The sequence below is a fragment of the Ambystoma mexicanum genome, chromosome 6p, assembly GCF_040938575.1.
Source record: "Ambystoma mexicanum isolate Mex_15411 chromosome 6p, UKY_AmexF1_1, whole genome shotgun sequence".
In the NCBI taxonomy this organism is placed as follows: Eukaryota; Metazoa; Chordata; class Amphibia; order Caudata; family Ambystomatidae; genus Ambystoma; species Ambystoma mexicanum.
Window position 1 is genome coordinate 321,274,997 of NC_090935.1, and position 20,865 is coordinate 321,295,861.

A 20,865-nucleotide genomic window follows, 5' to 3' on the forward strand; every position below is an offset into this window, starting at 1 on the left:
CATTGACCAAACTGATATCCTGCATTTCAAGATTCAAACTGATTCACTACAAAATAGTTCATAGGACGCACTACACACCATTAAAGCTCAAACGAATATACCCCACTTCTCCTGGAACCTGTCCAAGGTGCAACTTTGAAAATGCTAATATATTTCATATGTTATGGGATTGTGTGCAACTAAGACAATACTGGTCTGAGGTCTGTGGAGCTCTTGATAGAATGGCAGACGAGCCGGTGGAATGGACATCTCAGATGTGTATGCTGGGGGCAATTGGAAAAATGAACCCGACTTGGCGAAAGCTGCTGAATCTAAGCCTACTTATAGCTAAAAGGGTCATATTAATGAAACGGAAGAACAAAAAACCTCCAACAATGGAGGATTGGAACAGAAACATGATGTAGGTCAACGACACAGAGGAACTGTATATAGACTCAGTAATGCCCCCCTCTAAACCCAGGAACATATGGGCACGGTATAAACAATATTTGGCAGAGCTAACTGTTCAAGAAAACCCGAATTTATGAGAATGTTAACATGTATATGTTGTATACTTGCAAATTGAACATTGCAGATGTAAGTGCATCCGTGTGTAATGATAAATAACATATAATAAAAAAAAAAGAAAGGAACTCAGCAAAGGAGCGACCAAAGATTCAAGAAGTTTAATAAGGAAACAAAGAAGATAAATAGGACAAAAGTTAGAAGGGAGAGAAGGACCCAGAGAAGGATTTTTCAACAAAGGTATCACCAAAGCATGTTAAAAATCAAGCAAAAGAATGATTCACTGCAGAAACAAATGTAGAAACAATATCAGGCTTGACAGATTTCAGCACAAGACGCGAGAAGCCATCAACCAGAGAAGCAGACTTGAGCTTATCAGTGGCAGTAACAATATCAGTATCAGAAAGAACATGAGTGTGGTGCCCAATTTGCCACCACTGCCACAGGAGTGGCGTCCCCTGACAGAGTCGGAGGTTAATATTCTCTGACGGATTAGAAGAATATTTTGCTGAAAAAAGGATGAATAATAATAATATGAGCTTATCAGTGGCAGTAACAATATCAGAAGGTAGAAATACCAGACCAAGTGGTGCAAAAATCAAATCAAGGGTGTTGCCGAAAAGGTGAGTGGCACCCAAAGACAACTGAAAAAAATGAAGATCCAGCAATGCTGGAATAAGACAGGCCGCCTGGAGATCAGACGGATCATTGGGGTGCAAATTAAAATCATCCGTGACAATAATAAGCTTGGTCAAACGCAATTTGAGGTCCGCCACCAACTCCAGAAAATGTTGGACAAATAACGAATCAGAAGTGGGTGGGCGATAAATTACTAAGATCTGGAGAGATTTGGTTGTGGACAAAGTCACGCAATACAAAAGTGCCTCCATCTTGGTACCAAACCTAAGAGGCACAAAGGTACAATTATAACCAGACCGATAGATAAGAGCAATGCAACCCCCCCACCCCTCTGTGACGGGGAGAGGGTCTATCTGCCCTAAGACTAGAATATGGACCAGCGGGTAATACCTGAACTGAACAAGGACCAGAGGTATGCCCCAGCCCAGTGTCAGTTACACAGACCAGGTGAGGCTGATGTTCATGCAGCAGTTCGTAGCAGTCAAGAGCATGGGCCGCCAGCGAACAAGCCTTACAAGTAAGACAGCTAATCCTGGAGCATGAATGAAACGCTGGGGGGCACCACAGTGGCACATATTTAACCCAATTTGTAGTCAATAGGGGTAGATTGATGAGCTAAGCTAAGTAGCATCTCATGAGAATAAGTGTCACCTGTCGCACACAAGTAACATTCCTTCGAAACTTTCCCCAGATTCCACTGTACCTGTTAATAATTTTTTAGAGTCTGTGCCAAGGGCTCTGTTGCTTCTACTGGAGCTGCCCATTGCAGTATCAAAGCTAAAATGTATGTCTAACTTAAAACACAAGACAATCCATATGTTCTATGAGCAACATTTGCGTAAAAGATGGGTTGTCATCAATGTTGGGGGTGTATGATTCCAAGATTAACACTTTGCTGTAATTAAGCTCGCCCCCTCAGACCAACATCAAGACACCATCATGCATCCAAGCTCTCGTGTACCTGATAGGGAAAGCCATAGGCTGGCCCCTTCCCGAGAAAAGTCAACCTTGAAGACCAAGATCCAGCACATAGCAGGGCTTACCACCAGCCCTCAGATTGGGCCCTGAGGTGGATAGCTCAGGCCACTTCCTGTACCGGAGCCAACCTTCACCACCACCAGGCCTGTCAGTGCATTGGTCGGTTTCCCCTGGGCCTAGATGTGGACGAGGCATAGCGCTGCTGAAGGAAGAAACAGTACCAGGAGGATCCGCAGGTTGTCAGAGGTGCCTGCACTCTGGCAGTGCGGTCAAACCTCACCTCCTACTCAGCTGTATCTCACAGATGTCAAATCAGCACCACTGATGATTCCAGGTATGGGCACCCCCTCTCGTCTCACTGCACCTCTGCACCTCACTGTGGAATTACTGCTTGCCATCAATCTCCATAGCATTGCAGCCTTTTTTCAGGAGATGGCAACTGCTCTGGCCTGGTTGATGAAGGATACTGAGGTGCGGGAGCCATGGGATGCCACTACACGCCCACTATCCTAGCCATGCCCCCGTGATTCTCACTTCCTATAGGCCAATGGTAAGGCTTGCAACTTGCCTCCTTCCGACATTGCGACATTGCCAGTCATCTGCTCCTCCTGGATATTCTTTAGCCTGCCGCCCCCTTCCTGCCTCAATCTGCATAGTCTTGCTGGCCTGTCCTCTCCCCCAACGCTCTTCACTGTTCCTTCTCTTGCTCCCATGCAGCACTGGACTCTGCATCTTGAGTGCCGCACCCTCACTTCCCTGGATGCAATCTTCTTTCTGGCTCATATGTCCTCTATGTAGAGGCCATGCAACGCTCCACTCTCCAATCAGCTTTTCTCCTGTACCCCAGGACTCCACTTGGCAATTATGTCAGGGTACAAACAGCTATAAACCCCTCTGTAATGGCCAGCCTGTGGAGCCCCTCCAACCTTTGCAGCCTTATTGCTTAAGCACTCCCCTGCAGTCTGACTGTGGCTGGCTTATTGAGAAGACAACAGGCGGAGATTGCAATTGCTAACGCCTTTCACATAGTGGTGGTGTTACATCTTACAATAACTATTGTTGTGTTTATTAAATGTAACATTTCAAAACACACCAATTAGATTAAACAAAACAGATAGGTGTTTTCTGGAGCAAATGTCACAAATTCAAACATTTACAAGTACATCTATGATTATACTACCTATGTACACTGCCCACTTCCCACTTTACCTGAGACTGGGTAATCTGACTGGTCCCCACTGTTTCCCCTCCCCTGTTTATTTGTAGATCCATTGCCAACTATTGCCCCCTACCCTTATTCTTTCCCCCATGATTGTAAAGCGCTCTGTTGATTCCTGACGCTATGTACACTCTCAATAAATACCCTAATAATAACAATAATAGAAAATATGATTAAAATACATTTCCCAACTACTCTTTCTAAGATTAATACAGCTGAAACAAATTAACAATTACATGTTACATTTTTCCTTACACAGAACAAAAAGTGGCCTACTTTATAGTTGTACGTACAAAAGTACAAAAGTACAAAAGTACAGTGTTATAAGCACCAACAGGTTGAAAGCAGGCCGATACGTACTCTTTTCACTTCTTCTTCTTTCGTAAACTTTAGGCAAAATTGAAAGACTCGAAAATCTTTACAATGCAGGATCAGTTTCTCAGGGTATTTCTTTACTTGTCCCGACAAGAGGGATTTCTTTTTTTCATCATAAACTAAGACACAAAAGGAAAACCAATAAGCATATACCTAACAGATAACGTTTAGATTGCATATAAAAAGCTACGTAAATCGAGTATTTTTAGGTCAAGTTATGGTGCTGTAGTCTTCCCTGCCAACTCAGTAAGTAGATAGAAAATAGAAAAGGAAACATAAGTGACGTCCTAGTTAATGTCAACTGAAATACATGCCTATGTTTGCAGCTTACCCCCGGAATTAACGTCAGTGCAAGAATACTTGCAACGCTCTGGAAAGCAGAAGAAAAATCGGAAGGCTATGGCATCCAATAATTATGACGTCACTAGAAGTTTAGGCGATTATCTTTTACTGTGTTTACGTAAGTAGTATCCCCTTCTGACAAGAATTAAAAAGTCCAACAGCCAAGGTTCACACTTTGTTGTTATTGCGTAAAGGATCAAATAAATCATTCATGAGCATGTCTGTCGAGGATCGTTTTAGTACTTACTGGAACTTCTTTTCATTTTTATAGGCACAGACACATTTAGCTAAGTCATGGAATCCAGCAGAGATCGCTACCACCAACATGTAGCGGGTCCACTTTACCAGCTTCTCGCATCTTTGTTCCAATAAAGATGCAAAAGGCACTGGAATACTGGCTGTCTGTGTTAACCCTTGACTCGATGACGACAATGCAGATAAAGACTTCAAATGGAGTCGCTGCCGTCATAACATTGCATTGTTCGTGTGTTCGTGACTGAAGAGCAGTTTGAGAAGGTATCAAGATTACTGTTTACTACTAAAATAAGAATGCACTGAGGAATGCAGGTGCCCCTCTAAGCCAACCTTCACTGGCGGTCCTGTAATGGGTGGTGACCAGAGGCGGGGGGGGGGGGGGGGGGTGGAGGAGGATAACAGTTCCTCCTTTCTTCTTTCCACCACTGCAGCTATTCTCCTCCAGGGGTGAGGGTGCGCATTGCATTGCCTTTCTGCTGCCTTGGCCCGAGCTGGTGGCAGCTTACTATACATATGTGGTGGGCAGCCTTGGCTGCGAAACTGTGGCCCCTGATGGCCGGAGCACTGCTGCCGGGATGTATGCACCTGTGTGGACAATCATTGAAGGTGGAGCTTCTTAGGATTACTGTCAGTTGGAAGAGCTCAACTACTGTGCATTTCTGCTCCAGCGGGTAGACCCACAGTAGTTGGAATTCATGCACGCCATTGCGCCCCAATTTCTCACCGATATTACTGGCTGCACGTGTTCATGTGTTGTTACCATATGCTACGCCAGGTTAGCTTCTGGGCAAGCCTTCACCTGATCGGATCGAGTTGGACAGGGTTCACAGAGTGGGCTTCCTCAATAGGAACCCGAAGTCTAAGCCGGGGGACGTGTTAGCGGCGTTCACAAGATATGCTCAAAAAGAGGCAGTACTCAAGGCCGCTAGACAAAAAGAGCCGTTATCCTTTAACAACCAACATATTGGACTGTACCAGGATCTCGCCAGCTGTACTCTTCTCAAGAGGCGACAATGGAGCCCCCTCACCCTGAAGCTTAAAGAAAAGGGGATAAGATATAAGTGGACCTTCCCTTTTGGACTTGTCTTCGAGTGGGCTGGTTCTCAGAAGCGGATAACCACGATGCAGGAAGGAGCGGACCTACTTCAACTTGAACTGGATCAAGAGCTGTTCTGGGAATCGAGGGTGGCGGGCCCGAGCATCTCCTCGGAGGCGGGAAGTGGTGTCCGAACCAGGCCATGGGAATGGTCACTGGTCGGTGAGAGGAAAAGGAGGAGGCCCGTGCGGCGGAGGCCCCCCGGGAAGGGAGCTGATGTGGTGCCAGCGGCGGTGGAGTGATCTGGACCAGAGGAGAACTGATCGGGTATTTGAATAATCTCAGGGGGTGGTGGACACAAAGGCTGTTTTGATTACAAGGAGGAGTGAGGGTGCCAAGAGCAAACATCATGGGATCACCAAGGGCGAGGAAGCCGAGGGGGGGTGGTGGTGGCGGGAAGCGGGTGGACCAAGTTTTAAGGTCATTAGGCGTTGGGTGGGGGGCGGGGGAGAGGGATCCTCTGGTGCTGCACGCGGGGCGAACTAGAAGTGATCCACGCACCCGGGTAACAGACATGGGGCAAATGAGTGGGGGTGGGGAGCTGCTGGGGGGACAAGTGTCTAATCACAATTTAAGTGGGTAAAGCATAATGTTAGGGCCTCAATACCCCGCTGAACAGGAAAAAGCTGGAGCAATTTCCGAAGCGGGGAACACCAGACTTTTTGGGATTACAAGAGACTCATCTGCTTCGCAAGGACCAGAGTCGCGTAAGGTTGAGAGGGTTTGATCAGGTGTTTCAGGCGTCTGGTCCCACGAAATCGGGGGGGGGGGCGTGGCGCTGGCCATCAGGGGCATAGCGAACTTCCGCTTGGAAGACACCCTAAAGGACAAGGAGGGTAGGTTTGTTGTGGTAAAAGGCACAATTGCGGAAGAGATGTATACAATAGGGGTGATTTATGCACCCAACACTGGGCATGACTCCTTCCTCTGCGATCTCATGGGGAAAATAGGTGACTGGGCAAGAGGCCAGATAATCATAAAGGGGGACCTGAATATAGCATGGAACAAGGTTAAAGACAAGTCAGGAGGGACTAAAAGCCGTGGGGGAGGGGCGGTAGCCTCAGCGGAACTCCGGGACAAAGTGGAGAGCGTAGGGTTGAGGGATGTCTGGAGGGAATTCAAAGGGGACGAGGAGGGCTACACATTCCTTTCCGAAGTTCACGGGACCCAGTCCAGAATTGACTACATCTGGATCTCGGCCAATCTGGTGGGTAAGGTCAAAGAGATAGAGGTTGGGCCCATGGGAATAGCAGATCATAAAATATTGTCGATGCAGCTGGAACTGGGAAAAAGGAGGAGGGGGCTGTGGGGTTGGAAATACCCGGAACACCTGCTGAGGGACCCTGTGGTAAGGGAGGAGATAGAGGGCAAGATGAGAGAGTTCTTTGATAACAACAAGAGAGGGGACACGGGTGAAGATATAAGATGGGACGTGTTTAAGGCCACATTGAGGGGGGAAATTATAGCAGTTAAGGCACAGAGACAGAAACAGCTACAGGCCTTGGAGTCCAGGCTAGAAGCGGAAGTTGAGGAAGCGAGAGGCAGGGTAGCGGCGAACCCCAGCAGGACTAACCAGAAGGAATACAGGAGGGCAGTAGGACAATTGGGGATCCTTCGGACCAAAAAAGCGGAGGGGGCCTTGCTTTTCGTGAGGCAAAATTTTATGCAAGAGGAAATAAGGCAGACGCCCTGCTGGCTCGCCTCCTTCGGGGAGCTGCCTCTAGAAACACAATCACGGCTCTAAACTCAGATAGGGGGGAAAGGGTTACTCGAATAGAAGATATCCAAGAGGCCATGGCTGAATTTTACGAGACCTTGTATGCTTCACATCACCCCTGCGGCCAAGCCCAAGAGAAATTCCTGGAAAGGGTTAACCTGCGTAAAATTGAGGGGGACGCCCAGACTGGTTTACAACAAAAAATAACGGAGGAGGAGGTGAGGGGGGTTATTCGGAAGCTGCCCGCAGGTAAGGCACCTGGCCTTGATGGGTACACTGTGTCCTTTTATAAGACCTTTGCGGGAGTGCTGGTTCTACAGTTGACCTACCTTTTCAACTCTTTTTTTAGGTAGTGGGCAAATCACCCCATCCATGAAAGAAGCCATGATTTCCCTGATTCTGAAGGAGGGCAAGGATCCCCTCGAAAGATCCTCCTACAGGCCAATAGCGCTTATTAACAGATGCAAAAATCTACACTAAGATCCTGGCGAATGGACTTGAGGGGCTTCTCCCAGATCTGATCCATCAAGATCAGGCGGGATTCGTGAAGGGGAGGCAGACAGCGGATAATATTAGAAGGGTGGCCCATCTGGTGGAAAAGACTCGTACACAGGCAGTACTTCTGTCCTTAGACGCTAAAAAAGCGTTCGACCGGGTGGAGTGGTCCTTCCTTTTCAAAACCATGGAAAAAATGGGGTTAGGGGGCGCTTATTTACAGATGGTCAAGGCGAACTATGAGGGCCCGCGAGCAAGGGTGGTGGTTAATGGGGCTTTAACTAGATCATTCCAACTCCAAAGAGGTACAAAACAGGGATGGCCCCTATCGCCCCTGCTATATGCGGTTTACTTGAAGCCCCTCCTGCAGGCAATTCGGGAATTCGAAGGAATACAGGGAATACCGTTTGGGGGCAGGCAGCACAAGGTGGCGGCCTTCGCGGACGACATGTTGCTTGCCCTGACCAATCCCATAGAGTCGAGTATGCAATACAGGCTACTACTAGAAGACTTTGGTGAAGCATCCGGATTACGCATTAGCATGCACAAGTCGGGTTGATGGACCTGACATTGGCAAGGGTAGAGAGGGAGGAGTTAAAGGGGACGATGCCCTCCGCCTGGCGACCGGGGGGAATTACGTACCTAGGAGTGGGAATCACTCCGGCTCTACGAGGATGGTATGCAGCAAACTACCTCCCACTCCTGCAAAGAATTAAAAAAGACCGCCTTAAATGGCGGAACGTGCAGATCTCCTGGTTGGGGAGGCTAGAGGCACTTAAAATGGTTACCCTGCCGAGGCTGCTCTACCTCTTCCAAGCTATCCCTCAAGCAGTCCCGGACAGCTTCTTTAAGGAGCTCCAGGTGGTAACAAACGAGTTTATATGTGAGGGAAAAAGGGCAAGGGTGAGTAGGATGCAATTTACGGCCCCGAGAAAAGGGGGGGGCTAGCTCTTCCCAACTTCCGTCAATATTACGAAGCGGCCCAACTGAGGGTGATTAGGGAATGGCTCCGGGAGGGGGAAGGAAAACACTGGGTTCAGATGGACAGAGCGGTCACGCAACACGAACTGGGGGAGGTTCTGTGGCTACCTAGACAGCATCGTCCGGGCCATATATACCTGAGCTCGATCACCAAACTAGTTGCAGACAATTGGGACAGACTGGTCCAACGTAAGGAAATTACAACCTACCCATCCCCCTTCACCCCCATCTTCAATAATAAAGACTTTACCCCGGGGTTGGAAAGAGGGGCATTACGGAACTGGCGGGAGGGAGGATGCGGGACATGTTTATAGGAGGGGAGATCAGTTCTTTTGTATATTGTAAAAGGGATTTCGCACTGGGCGAAGGTGAAAGGCTGAGATACTCACAGCTGCGACACTGGCTTCTATACCGCATAAATAAGGAGGCGGCTACTAGATCACAGACCCTTTTTGAGAAATTCCTGATGACCAACGACGCCTCTAAAGGCCTTATCTCGCAGCTTTATAAGATCTTGGATGAGGATACCCCATGGCCGAAATGGGCATATATGGGAAGGTGGGAAAAAATTCTGGGCAGGGAAATAGAGAAGACGGAGTGGGAAAATCTATGGAGGAAGATCCCTAAACCAGCGAGAGCCTCTCAAACCCAGGAGGCCTGGTATAAGATATTATATGGGTGGCACTATACTCCAGCTCGGCTGCGCAGGATCTACCCGGATTCGTCGGGAACTTGCTGGAGGGGATGCGGCCAGGAGGGCACTGCGGAACATATTTGGTGGCGATGCGCAAAAATAGTCCCGTTCTGGGGAGACATCAAGCAGGCGATGGAACAAGTGTTTGGGGCAGAGGGAGGCATACCCCCGGAATGGTCACCATTAGGCTTGAGGCCAGCAGAAGGGCCGGCGGGTTCGAGGGGCAGGGAAAGAGCGAGGGTGATGCTCACTCTGGCAGCAATGACAATCTTAGCCCAGAGATGGAAGAGCTCGAACATACCAATGTTTCAAGACTGGTTGCGTAAAGTCTGGGAGATAGTAGCGATGGAATGGGCCTCCTATGCAATGAACAATACAATACAATACAAAACTTTGCGGGCAAGTGGGGTGAGGTCCTCTCCTTTCTCAGATATGATTTCAGGATCGGGTGGCGCCCGCAACGTTTAAGACTTTTGGATCTAGAATAACCCCGACTAGACACTTTGTGGTGACAGGGAGCTACGGAGACTTTGGAACAGCACGGGGGGGGGGGGAGGGAGGGAGGCGGAAGTTATGGGGATTGTTAAAGTTGTTGGAAAATTCAATAGAGAATTAAAAAAACATTTTTTAAAAAATTGACGAGACCCTAAATGTACCATCTGAAAAGAGGAACTGCGTTAAGGTGGTCTGGAGAGTAACAAGCCAACCTGAAAGAGAAAGTATTAAGAATTGAATGCCAACACCCTGAGAAGAAGGGTGGAAGTCTAAATGGGAACTGAAGTCAAGTGGATTAGAAAAGGGAAGAAGTAATCAAACTGAGCCAAGCCAGGAAAGGGGAAAACTCACATTGCTAACAAATGAATAGCCAAATTTAAAAAGTCCAGGGATTCGGAAGTAAGAAAGCGATATATATCTGAACAAAGTAAAAGAAAAGGGATACAAAGCATTGTGGGAGGACTTTCCTTAGAGCGGAGAGCACATTTAAGTACATTATAAGCTACAGGACCTTGTCCAGAATCTGACAAGAGATTATTCGGAGATATCTTAATCAAGAGAACTTTGGAGGAAGTAGAGACCTTACCGTAAAAGGATATTAGACAAGGTGAGACATTTTCCTAGTATAATTTAAGTTAGTCAAATAGCGGTAGAGTCAGTTAGAATTAGTTTTGGAGGACATCTTCATTTCAGACTTCCTGATGGCCAACGAGTACCATGGGTTATTTTAAATAGGCATGGAAACCCCCACAAGGATAGGGAAAACTAGGCATTATTCTTATTATTTGAATAAACCACACTCAAAACGTCCTTCAACTGTCCGCCTCCTTCTTCTGATCCGCCACAGTGGCAAACAAGAAGCGAAATCTGCCACCTGAGCTCACAGGTTCCAGCTCAAAGGTGCGATCTCAATGTGTGGTCACCCAAAACCTACCACCAACTACGAACTGGCAGCTAGAGGGGCAACATGTAGGTTGACCTGAATGGACCAATAAAAGAGACCCTACAAAATGTAATTAAAAACAAACCCAAAGAATGCACATGAATAAAATTAATTTTCATATCGCCACAAATGCGCTGTATTACTTTTGAGTAAGCCTGATTTCTACACCAGCAGATTGCATCCATTGTAATTGCTGCCTCCCATGCATACATGGCAGGCAGCTTTTACTTCATTTGCACGGCTGAGTGTAAGAAGGTGGCGTACACGCTCATATGCTTCCTTCCCCCACCCCCTTTGCCCTCCTCTGTGCAAATAAAGAAAATTCACTGGCAGGGGTCTGTGCATGCAAAAGTGCAAACGGACATACCCCCTTATCCAAATTACTCAAGACCTACAAATGAGCGCCACAGAGTTAGCCGAAATAGTTCAGTAGTAATCAGGCATTCACATAAGCATAAAAGTTAAATACATGGCTCTAAAAATGCATAAAAAATCTCAGGTCTAAATTAAAATTGCAGTCTTTGGCCTACAACTCACTGGTCCCAAAATGTAAGAAGACAAAAAAAGTCGGTGGCAGCTACATAAATATGTCAAACCAAAATCAGTTGCGCAAAATGTTCCCCATAGAAGTCAATGAAACAAAATCAATAGGCAGATCTGCATGTATGTGGAAAAGGGAGGTAATTCTCAATTGTACCCAACAACTGCAGATTTGGCAGCAAATAGATTACACTCTCTGGAAGAAATCCAGAAGCAGATTTGAGAACCAGTAGCCCCGAAAGGAGATGCAGCACAGCAGGAATCAGCCCTGATAGAAGTCATTGGGACAATGAGGTAAAAGCCTGCCTGAGAAAAAAAAGCCTCAACCACAGAGAATCAAGATTAAACAACCATTCCAGGACCCAAAGGTGGTTACTCGTGGTGCCCAGAAGGTCGGTTCAGGAAGCCCCAAACAACCCAGTGAGTACAAGTCGTCTTTTTTAGGTGCAGTTTACAGGATTGAACAGTCAGCCAATTTAACCCCAGACCAACGACAATCCAGATGATGTAAAAGAAGAAAAATTGTCCTTCCCATGAGTGGGGCCCTCAATAAGAAAGAAATAAAAGCATCCACCTTTGAGGAGGACTCCAGATGGGTAGGAAAATGCAGCAAAGCAGGTTTAGGTGTCCCAGAAAACAAATAATGAAAACCCACCCACAGAAGATGGTCCCAAGAAGAAGACTACAATAGGGGCACCTTAGGGCGAGCAGATGAATTTTGGTATTCCGAGTCCAAACACCCTTTGAGTCTAAATACCCCTTCCAGGCAACAGCAATATCATACATCTGATGATGGAGGTAGAACGGAAGTTGGCAGTAAAACAGCCTGGAGACGTTCCCAGCACAGACATTGGATGACCAGGAAGGACATTCAGCAGCCAATGAAAGGGAACCAGAGCCCAGGACAAGGGGTCCTGCCAGATATGATCATCAAAATGCAGCAACACCCCACAAAAAGTGGGAAGCCTCCAGCAGGCAAATAAACTACCTGCCTTGTGTGAAAATCCAGCCGGGATTGAGAGTAGACTCATGGTTCCCCTAGATAGATCCACAAACATACAGGGGGTGGCCTAATTCAGTCTACCAAACACACTAGGGAGTTGAAATCTGGTTGGCACTTACATCCATGAACTACTCTAAGGATTTGATTTGGCATGCCCAGGGTCCACGAACTGGTCTACACAGTTCAAAACCCTATAGATGGTAAGTGGCTGGTCTCACAAAGAGCCCATGTGTGCACAACAGCCATATTAGGCCTGCCCTGTGAATAAAACAAAGAAAACCAATAAGACAACACGTCCAAGTTTAGAACTGAGAAAATATACTGATGGTATACCAATGATAAAAATGGTACATTGGATTACCAAGGTGGAAAACTGCTTTGCACAACCCTATGACTACTAAACTACAGCTGCCACCAGCCTGCTCCTAATAATAACAACAATAATAGGGGGGTGCTATTGCGCAGCAGACCAAGATGGCCACTGCCTGAAAAGCTCTGGTAACGGCTTGTATGAAAATTTGCTGAACATCCTGCCCTTCTCAACCCCCGAACCTTGGCAACCGTTGGAGCGAATGTAAACATATCAGGCTCCCCCTGAAGAATTTGTGTGGCTGTCCGCTGCTCCGGAGGTTCGTTACAGTGATCTGTCCTGCCCAACGAGGCTGAACAGAGTGGGGCAGGAGTAGCCCGCGTAGCGTCAATCGGCAGAGGTGCCTGTGAAAACCGCCCAGTCGGCCGCCTGGAAGAACTTCCCTGAGTGGGATAGCGGGGCTGGCGGGCTGGAGCTGCAAGGCTTGCATGAGCGATCGCATCCACGAACACAGGCTGTGGGGCCCTGCAGCAGCGTTTGCGCTGTCCTCGGCAAACTATGCGGCACACGGACTAACAGCCCTTGACTTGGCGGGGCTGGCGGATAAGTTAATACCTGCCTGGGGAAGAAGTGCCCTGCTGCTGATGGATGTGGGCGCAGCAGTGGGGCCCAGAGAGTGGCCCTTGGAGACTGTAAAAGGTATCCTTTCCTCCCACTCCCCCACCCGACTAGCCCGCTCTTGTCTGGGGCTCCGTGGGCTGGTGCTGGCTTCCCCTGAGTGCTTATAGCTCCCTGCAAGCACAAGACAGCGTTGTGAGGGGTGGGACGCTAGGCTGATTTGGCAGAGTGAGAGGTCAGTCAGTGACACTTAATTACCAGTTCCGGAGATAACAGGACTGGCCCGGTCTTCCCCTCCTGTCGAGCATATATGCGTAATCAGAAGAAACAGGTGAAGAGGGGGCAATTTGCTCGTACAGATCAGGCGCAATCCCAGACCGAGCCCCGCAGGTGCCAGTGATTGAGGAAGTATAGATAGCGGCCCTGAATCATACACTGCTTGCATTAAAAGGGAGCACTGATACGCTCTGGGTCAAAATTGATGCCCTCACCTATAAAGTCGACATTTCGGCGGTACAAATAGAAACTCTTTGTGGGCTTATGGAGGAAGCGGAACTGAGGATCGGATCCACTGAGGACAACGTCACATCATTGCAGCACGCGGCAACTACTCTTCAGCAAGTGGTTAAGAAAATAGTGGCAAAGAATGAGCATTTGGAAGGGCGCTCAAGGAGGAACAATGTTACAATCACCGGAGTCCCAGAACCTTACACACATAGACAATATGGAGAAGTTTGTTGAGCAGCTCTTGGTAGAAATTCTGGATAATCTGCCACTATCCAACATATATATGGTAGAACGTGCACACTACTCTCTGGCACCCAGACCACCATCATTGCAAGAATTTATTGCTACCGGGACAGGGACACCATATTACGATCAGCCCGGGAGAAGAAAGAGCTAAGAAGTGTGGGCTCCACCATACGTATATTCCCTGATTTTAGCCCGGTGGTTCAAGACCAAAGGAAGACCATCCAAATGGCTAAGAGCATCCTACGGAGTAAAGGGGTAACATACTCCATGATGTACTCAGCCAAGATACGTGTGCAACATAAAGGGTCAGCAATTTTCTTTATGGCCCCGGAGGCGGCGGAACAATTTGCTAGAAACTTGGTGGAGTCGGGGGGGGGGGCGGGATCTCCCACAAACCCATCCTGACTTGGTGCTGATATACCGTGGCAAGAGAATGTTGAACCTGGGGGAGAGTACTGGCAATCATTGATTCACGGGGAGCCGGGAGACGGGGGATGGGTGGGTTGGTGAGGAGGGTGGGTAGAATGCCAGTAGGTTATGGTTTCTGACGTGGGTGGGTGCAAGAGGTGGGGGTGGGGTGTGGGTGGGGTTTTTCACAGTTGTTTCGGATTTTCACTGGGTATTTTATTTTATCGTCTCGCACATACTCTGGTACAAGCGCTAACCTATGTGGGTCTAGGACCCTTAATATTATGCACAATGTTGATAACAAGACGATAGGTTCCATCGCACTCCGCAGATCATGCTATGTTGTGGGTGAGGGATAAGCAGGGTCAACATCTCACAATAATGACATGGAACTTGAGAGGGCTCACGAACAAAAAAAGTCTTGCCTCATCTCCCCAAACTGGCAGGTTTGGGCATACATAGGTACTGTTTGTCCTATTCCTCACATGCTAGGGGGGTTGCGACCTACATACATGGATCCCTATAGTTTAGACTGCATGAACAAATTAAGGACGAGCAAGGCTGTTATATACTATTAGCCGGGGAAATAGGTGGTGCAAAACTCCGAATTATAAACATATATGCCACTAATGCGGATAACCCAGATTTCTCCCATCAACGTTCCAAGAACATCCATACATTTCCAGCCTATGAAATACTATGGGTGGGTGATTTCAACTTAGCACTTACACTAGAGTTGGATGGAACAGCTACATCACAGCAGGTTCTTCCACAAGCAGCCAAAGCGTGGTCCTCTATAGCTGCGTATCATGATCTTTGTGATTTATGGCGGGAGGAGCACCCGGATAACAGGGAGTACACATTTTTTTCCAGGGTACATTGCAGCTCCTCCAGGATTGATTACATCATGGCTTCCACCTCCATCGCTAGCAGGGCGGTGAGAGCTAGGATACTTCCCCAAACCCTTTTGGATCACTCGTCAGTGCTGGTCCATATCTCAGATTTAGCGAACTCCCCCACTCGGCTGCGGCAGCGTTTTACGGCTGTAGCCTTGGTGAAGGGGCCTCTGAGGGACTCTCGCGTATGGAAACAACGCACAATCACCACACACAAACTGATACGCCAGACACGAGGTTGTATTCCCAAAAGATAGGTTTTATTGCAAAGCAAATAGTCTCAGTTGGCCAACTAGGTCCCATCCCCGCGACGTGTGTTTCCAGACCCCGGGGGACGCAAGAGCAGAGAGAATCGTACAACAGTTACATATATACAAAGCAAGCATCTTACAATCAGTAGTGACACATCCAATAGCGTCCCTAATACATTTCCTTTGAATTGGGCATGATCATTGACAATGGTGACGGGTATGACACCTTCAAACATTCATTTAGCAACAGTTTGCAATTCTGCGAGCCTACAGACATAAGTCTTTGTTTTAAAGAACACAATGCTTCTGTTTTTGCAAGCACGCTGCACGTAGGGGAGAGACACATTCCAGGCCTTGCTATCTCCTAGTTTCTATTTGTGTGCTGGGGGTCAGCTTGCTCTACAGGGCTCAGAAAAGGGGGGCCGCAAAGAAAAGCATAATTCAAGCCATTTAATGTTCGCTTCTACCATTTCTACTGTATTAACAAGACTAGGTGGCACCTGTTGTACTGATTAGAATGCCTTGCTGCAAAGCAGTTTTGACACAAAGCAAAAGGCAAGCGTTAGAGAAAACAAAATGGCGTGTTCAGTCACCTTAAAATGGCCGCACTTTAGTCAAGCCTATGGCTATATATTTCTAACACTAAACACATGAGGCGGTTGGTCTTCAGCCAACAAAGTACATTGCCTTACGATCGAGGGGCGTCTACTTTTTCTGGACTGACATTGGAAGATGTGGCATTTTACGCTGACATAGAAAGCGACATACAAACCTACTTCCAGGCCAATGCAGGTTCCATCCCTAGCTGAAGCACAATATGGGAGGCATTCACAGTGTACGTTGGGGGGTGCTGCATATCTAGGGAGGGGGCCGTATTGAAGGCGCTGCAGAGGTCTATGAGAAGATTGGAGGGCACTATCCGCGAGTTGGAAAATGAACAGAGTGCCTCTGATGACCCCGCGATTTGTGAGGAGCTAAGGGCTTGGAGGGAGGAATATCAGCAGCTAGCAGCGAGTGAAGAAGCATTTTTGGGATACCCTATAGTAGCTATAAGATATGGGGGGAATCGCCCGAGTAGAACCCTGGCATGGGCCATTAGGCGGGAGCAGCAAATTGCCTCCATAGTAGAGATTATGGGACGGGATGGCGAGGCTGTCAAGGACCTGCAGGGGATAAACAAGGTGTTCTATGATTACTATGAGCGGCTATATAATTCGCGCTGCACTGGTGGGCACGACAAACTGATTGAATACATTGACAAAGTTGCGTTGGGTTGGTTGGACAGTGAGCAAGGCGGGGCGCTAAACTCCCCTATTACCCAGGAGGAGATTTGTGAAGTCGTAAAATCGCTTCCTAATGGCAAGGCACCTGGGCTGGATGGCATCACAGTTGAATTTTATAAAGCTTACATTGACATCTTAGCTCCCCAGCTATTAAGTATGTATGAGAACGCCATGGCTGTAGGTGCACTCCCTGAGCACTATGACCGTGCTCCCGAAACCAGGGAAAGATCCTTGTTTATTGGCATCGTACAGGCCGCTGTCACTGATTAACACCGACAATAAAATATCAGCGAAAATACGAACTAATCAACTGTTACCATATATGCCGGCACTGGTCCTTCCGGATCAGGCCGGTTTTATACCGGGCTGGTCCACTCAGAACAACTTAAGATGCATGTTTACCCTGATGCACAATGTCAACCCTGAGGTCCCTATAGCGCTCATAACACTAGACGTAGAGAAGGCGTTTGACTCGGTTGAGTGGCTATTTCTTTTTGAGGTGCTGAGGCGCTTGGGATTTGGTCTTACTTACAATCAACTGGGTTAGGTTGCTTTACACAGCTCCCCGTGCTGCTATATACACGAGCAGAGTGATCTCGGGCTTCCTCTACCCCGACCTGGCACGAGAGAAGGGTGCCCGTTTTCCCCAATCCTGTTTGCTCTAGCCATGGAGCCACTGGCGTGCCATATTCGGGAATTACATGCCCACCGGGGAATCTGCGTGAATACACACCGAGCTGTTATATCGTTGTATGCGGATTGCATCCTATTGCATGTCAAACATCCCTGGCAGAACCTGGCTCTCTTGACGCAGGAGGTGCTCAGATATGGGGAATTATCCAGCCTTAAAATTAACTGGCGCAAATCCGAAGTTCTCCCGTTAACGCCAGGGGTGCTTCAGACCGATGTGGGCAATAACTTTCGTTGGTTCCCTCGTGGTTTGCGATATCTGGGTATTATGGTTACCACAGATGTCAGTACGCTGTACAGGGATTGAGACCCTGGAGCAGAAAGTAGAATCATGGATTCTGCTCCCCATTTCACAGGCGGCATGCATGGCCTTGGCTAATATGGTCTTTTTATCCAAGCTGCTGTACATGTTCAATAATGTTTAAATATGGCACCTGGCCTTTCTTGAGCACGCACTAGGAAGATGATGTCTAGATTAGTGTGGGCTGGCAAGCAACCTCGCGTCGCTTATACACCCTGGCGTCGGCATATGTACATGGCGGGATGGAGTACCCTGACATGGACTGGTATTATCATGCAGCACAGTTGCAGTATATCGCGGGGTGGAACTCCCTTAGCATGGCACATCCTCATGGCATGGTGGCAAAAGCGGTTTCCTACCCAAATAGCTTAGTAGGAATGGTTTGGGGTGATAGAGGCTCTGACCCGAGAGGGGAGGTCCAACCTATAAATGTGACGTGTAAAGCTTGGGAACGGGTAAATCGACTGTTGGGTGCTACGTCACATTTTCACCCAGAATGGCCCATATAATATTGTTGGCATACGACTCACGCATGAAAAATCGTTTAAGGAACATTTAGGGTAGGGACACTGGGAGATATGGTACAGGATGGGCGGTTTATACAGTGGGAGGAGCTACGTATCATGGGGGAGCATAATGCGGTGTCTCTGCTTCTGTATTATAGAATTAGAGGGATATTAAAATCTAAATGGCCCGAGTTCCCGAAAGCCCCAGACCCAACCTGGCACAGCAGTATATCGTTAATCCGCTGGCCTCCACCAAACTAGTCTCCTCTGTTTACAAACTGATTCGGAGTACAATGGAAGCGAGGCAGGCAACTTTCAAGGATGCATGGGCAGCCTCGTTGGGTTGTGTGCTGAACAAAGTCCAATAGAAACTTCTATGTATGCGGACCCGAAAGATTTCTCTGAATGCCCGATACAGATTGACCCACTATACATTTCTGCACTGGGTCTACTACTCCGTTGAAGCTGAGCAGAATTTATCCCGACAGCCCTCCGTGGTGTAGAAGATGTGGTGGGGAGCTAGCTGACTTATGTGGCATGGGGCTGCCCGTGCATTAGATTGTTCTGGAGTGAGGTTGAGGGTGCAATGATTGAAATGCTCTCTACAACCCGAGACTACTCGCCTGCGGTGTGGCTGTTGGCCCCGATTGAGGGGGGGGAGGGGTTCCCGCACAGAGAGGAAACTGTTGGGAATGGCAGCGGGGGTGGCCAGGCACCTAGTAGCTAAGATGGGGGGTAAGAGGAACCCCCCCCAACATTTGGCTCCTGGCTGGAATGCATGAGACTATGTGAACTCGGAGAGTCCAGATATGCTGCAACTATGCCGATTACAAGTCACCCTTTTAACTATTGGCCCCCATTCCAACAGTATCTGATTGAAACCGTCACCAGGACACATCTGTCGGAAGGGGACTAGGGGTGATACGTGTAAACTGTATAAGATGCGATCCACTACCCCTGGATGTACGATGCAGAGCAAAATGTGGTGTCTTCTTGGTCAAGTGATTGGAATGATATCATCCGTGTATATTTATGAGAACCCGAGGTTGGAATATGTCCTACTATGAGACGACAATAGTGGGTGGTGGGTGGGGCTGGGAGCTAGTTGTTAAAGGGGTATGTTGGTTTTGTTTTGAAAATCAATATAGAAAGTTTATAAAAAAAATAATAACAATAATAGAAAGAATGCAATAAATCATCTGCACACAGGGGTAGCACACACTTCCTTTCCATCCAGCTTCAGCATATTACACTCTATTTGAAATGCTATTATGGCTATGTGCTATTACTATCCATAATAGGTCCATACACTGTCCATTCCCCACCATACTCGAGACTGGGTGATCTGATCCCCACTGTTTCCTGCCCTAGTTAGTGTAGATCCATTGCTGACAATGTCCCCCCTTTCCCGGTTATATTCCCCACTCCCTTCTTTCTCTGCTCCCAATCCTTGTTCTTCCCCTTATAAATGTAAAGCGCTCCATTGCTTCCCGAAGCTAGGCCCACGCTTAATATCCAAATAATAATAACAATAAGAATTATAGCACAGCGGTCTTCATAGACTGAAGTTGTGCTCGATAGGCAGGAAATTGGTAGGATCTATCATGAAGTGAAAATTATCCTGAGGACTTAATCAATAACTGAAAACAGCTGGAGAAGTTAGACCTTTGCTTTCACAAGCATGTGAGGGGCATGGATGAGAAAATCTTTGGAGCTCGTGTTATTTCAACTCCCTTTTTATAGCCCACAGTCCGAAGGCATTTAGACTAATATTAAAGAGATGCATATTGGCACCGCTGACCCAGGGTGCAGGGCAAGTATGATATGAAAAAAAGTCTGCTTGGACCTAAACTTGCCTGGCAACAATTGCATTTTAGTTACATTCATAAATCCCCATGTTAAATCTCAAAGGCATACACATAGGATTTTAGGCACATCTAAACATTAATAAATGTGCTGCCCAAGGATAATGTGGTGTGGAAGGAAATAAACCTCGGGGTTATCTTCGACTCCACACTCTCCTTCTCTCCTCATATATCTGACGTCTCTAAGAAGTCACACTACCAGCTGCACCTCCTCAGAGGTATTCTTCCCTTCCTCTCCTTCCCCCAGAAGCTCACTTCCCCCAGAAGCCCTGGTTCTCTCAAAGCTGGACTACTGTAACAGCCTCTATCTTAATCTTCCTGCCTCCACTCTCCGCCCTCTGCAACTCATCCAGAACAGAACTGCGAGACTTGTCCTTGGCCTCAAGCCCAGGGACCATATCTCTCCAGGACTGAAGTCTCTACGCTGGCTCCCAGTGGCTGCGAGGATAAAGTTCAAAACCCTCTGCATTGTCCACAAGGCGTTCTGGGGCCTGGGGCCTAAATAACTTCAACTCTCTCTTCCTAAATATCTTCCTTCCCGAGCCCTTCGCTCATCCGTCTCCAACTCCCTGAGGGTCAGCCGCTTCTCGAAGCAACGAGCTGGGGGTAGATCTCTCTCCGTGGCAGGGGTCTCCCTCTGGAACAGCCTTCCTGCCTCCCTGAAACTTGAGGAGAACCATCTACGGTTCCGGAAGCACCTCAAAATCT

At 47.8% G+C, this 20,865-nt stretch overlaps 1 protein-coding gene across 1 annotated transcript in view; it reads right to left on the reverse strand.

Annotated features, from left to right (window-relative positions):
• Positions 1 to 20,865, reverse strand: part of MTMR12 (myotubularin related protein 12) — a 1,529,619-nt gene that overhangs the window by 895,049 nt on the left and 613,705 nt on the right. Inside the window, exon 5 of the mRNA XM_069627080.1 lies at positions 3,701 to 3,834. Coding sequence (XP_069483181.1) covers positions 3,701 to 3,834 — 134 coding nt within the window. The remainder of the gene's footprint in view (positions 1 to 3,700; positions 3,835 to 20,865) is intronic.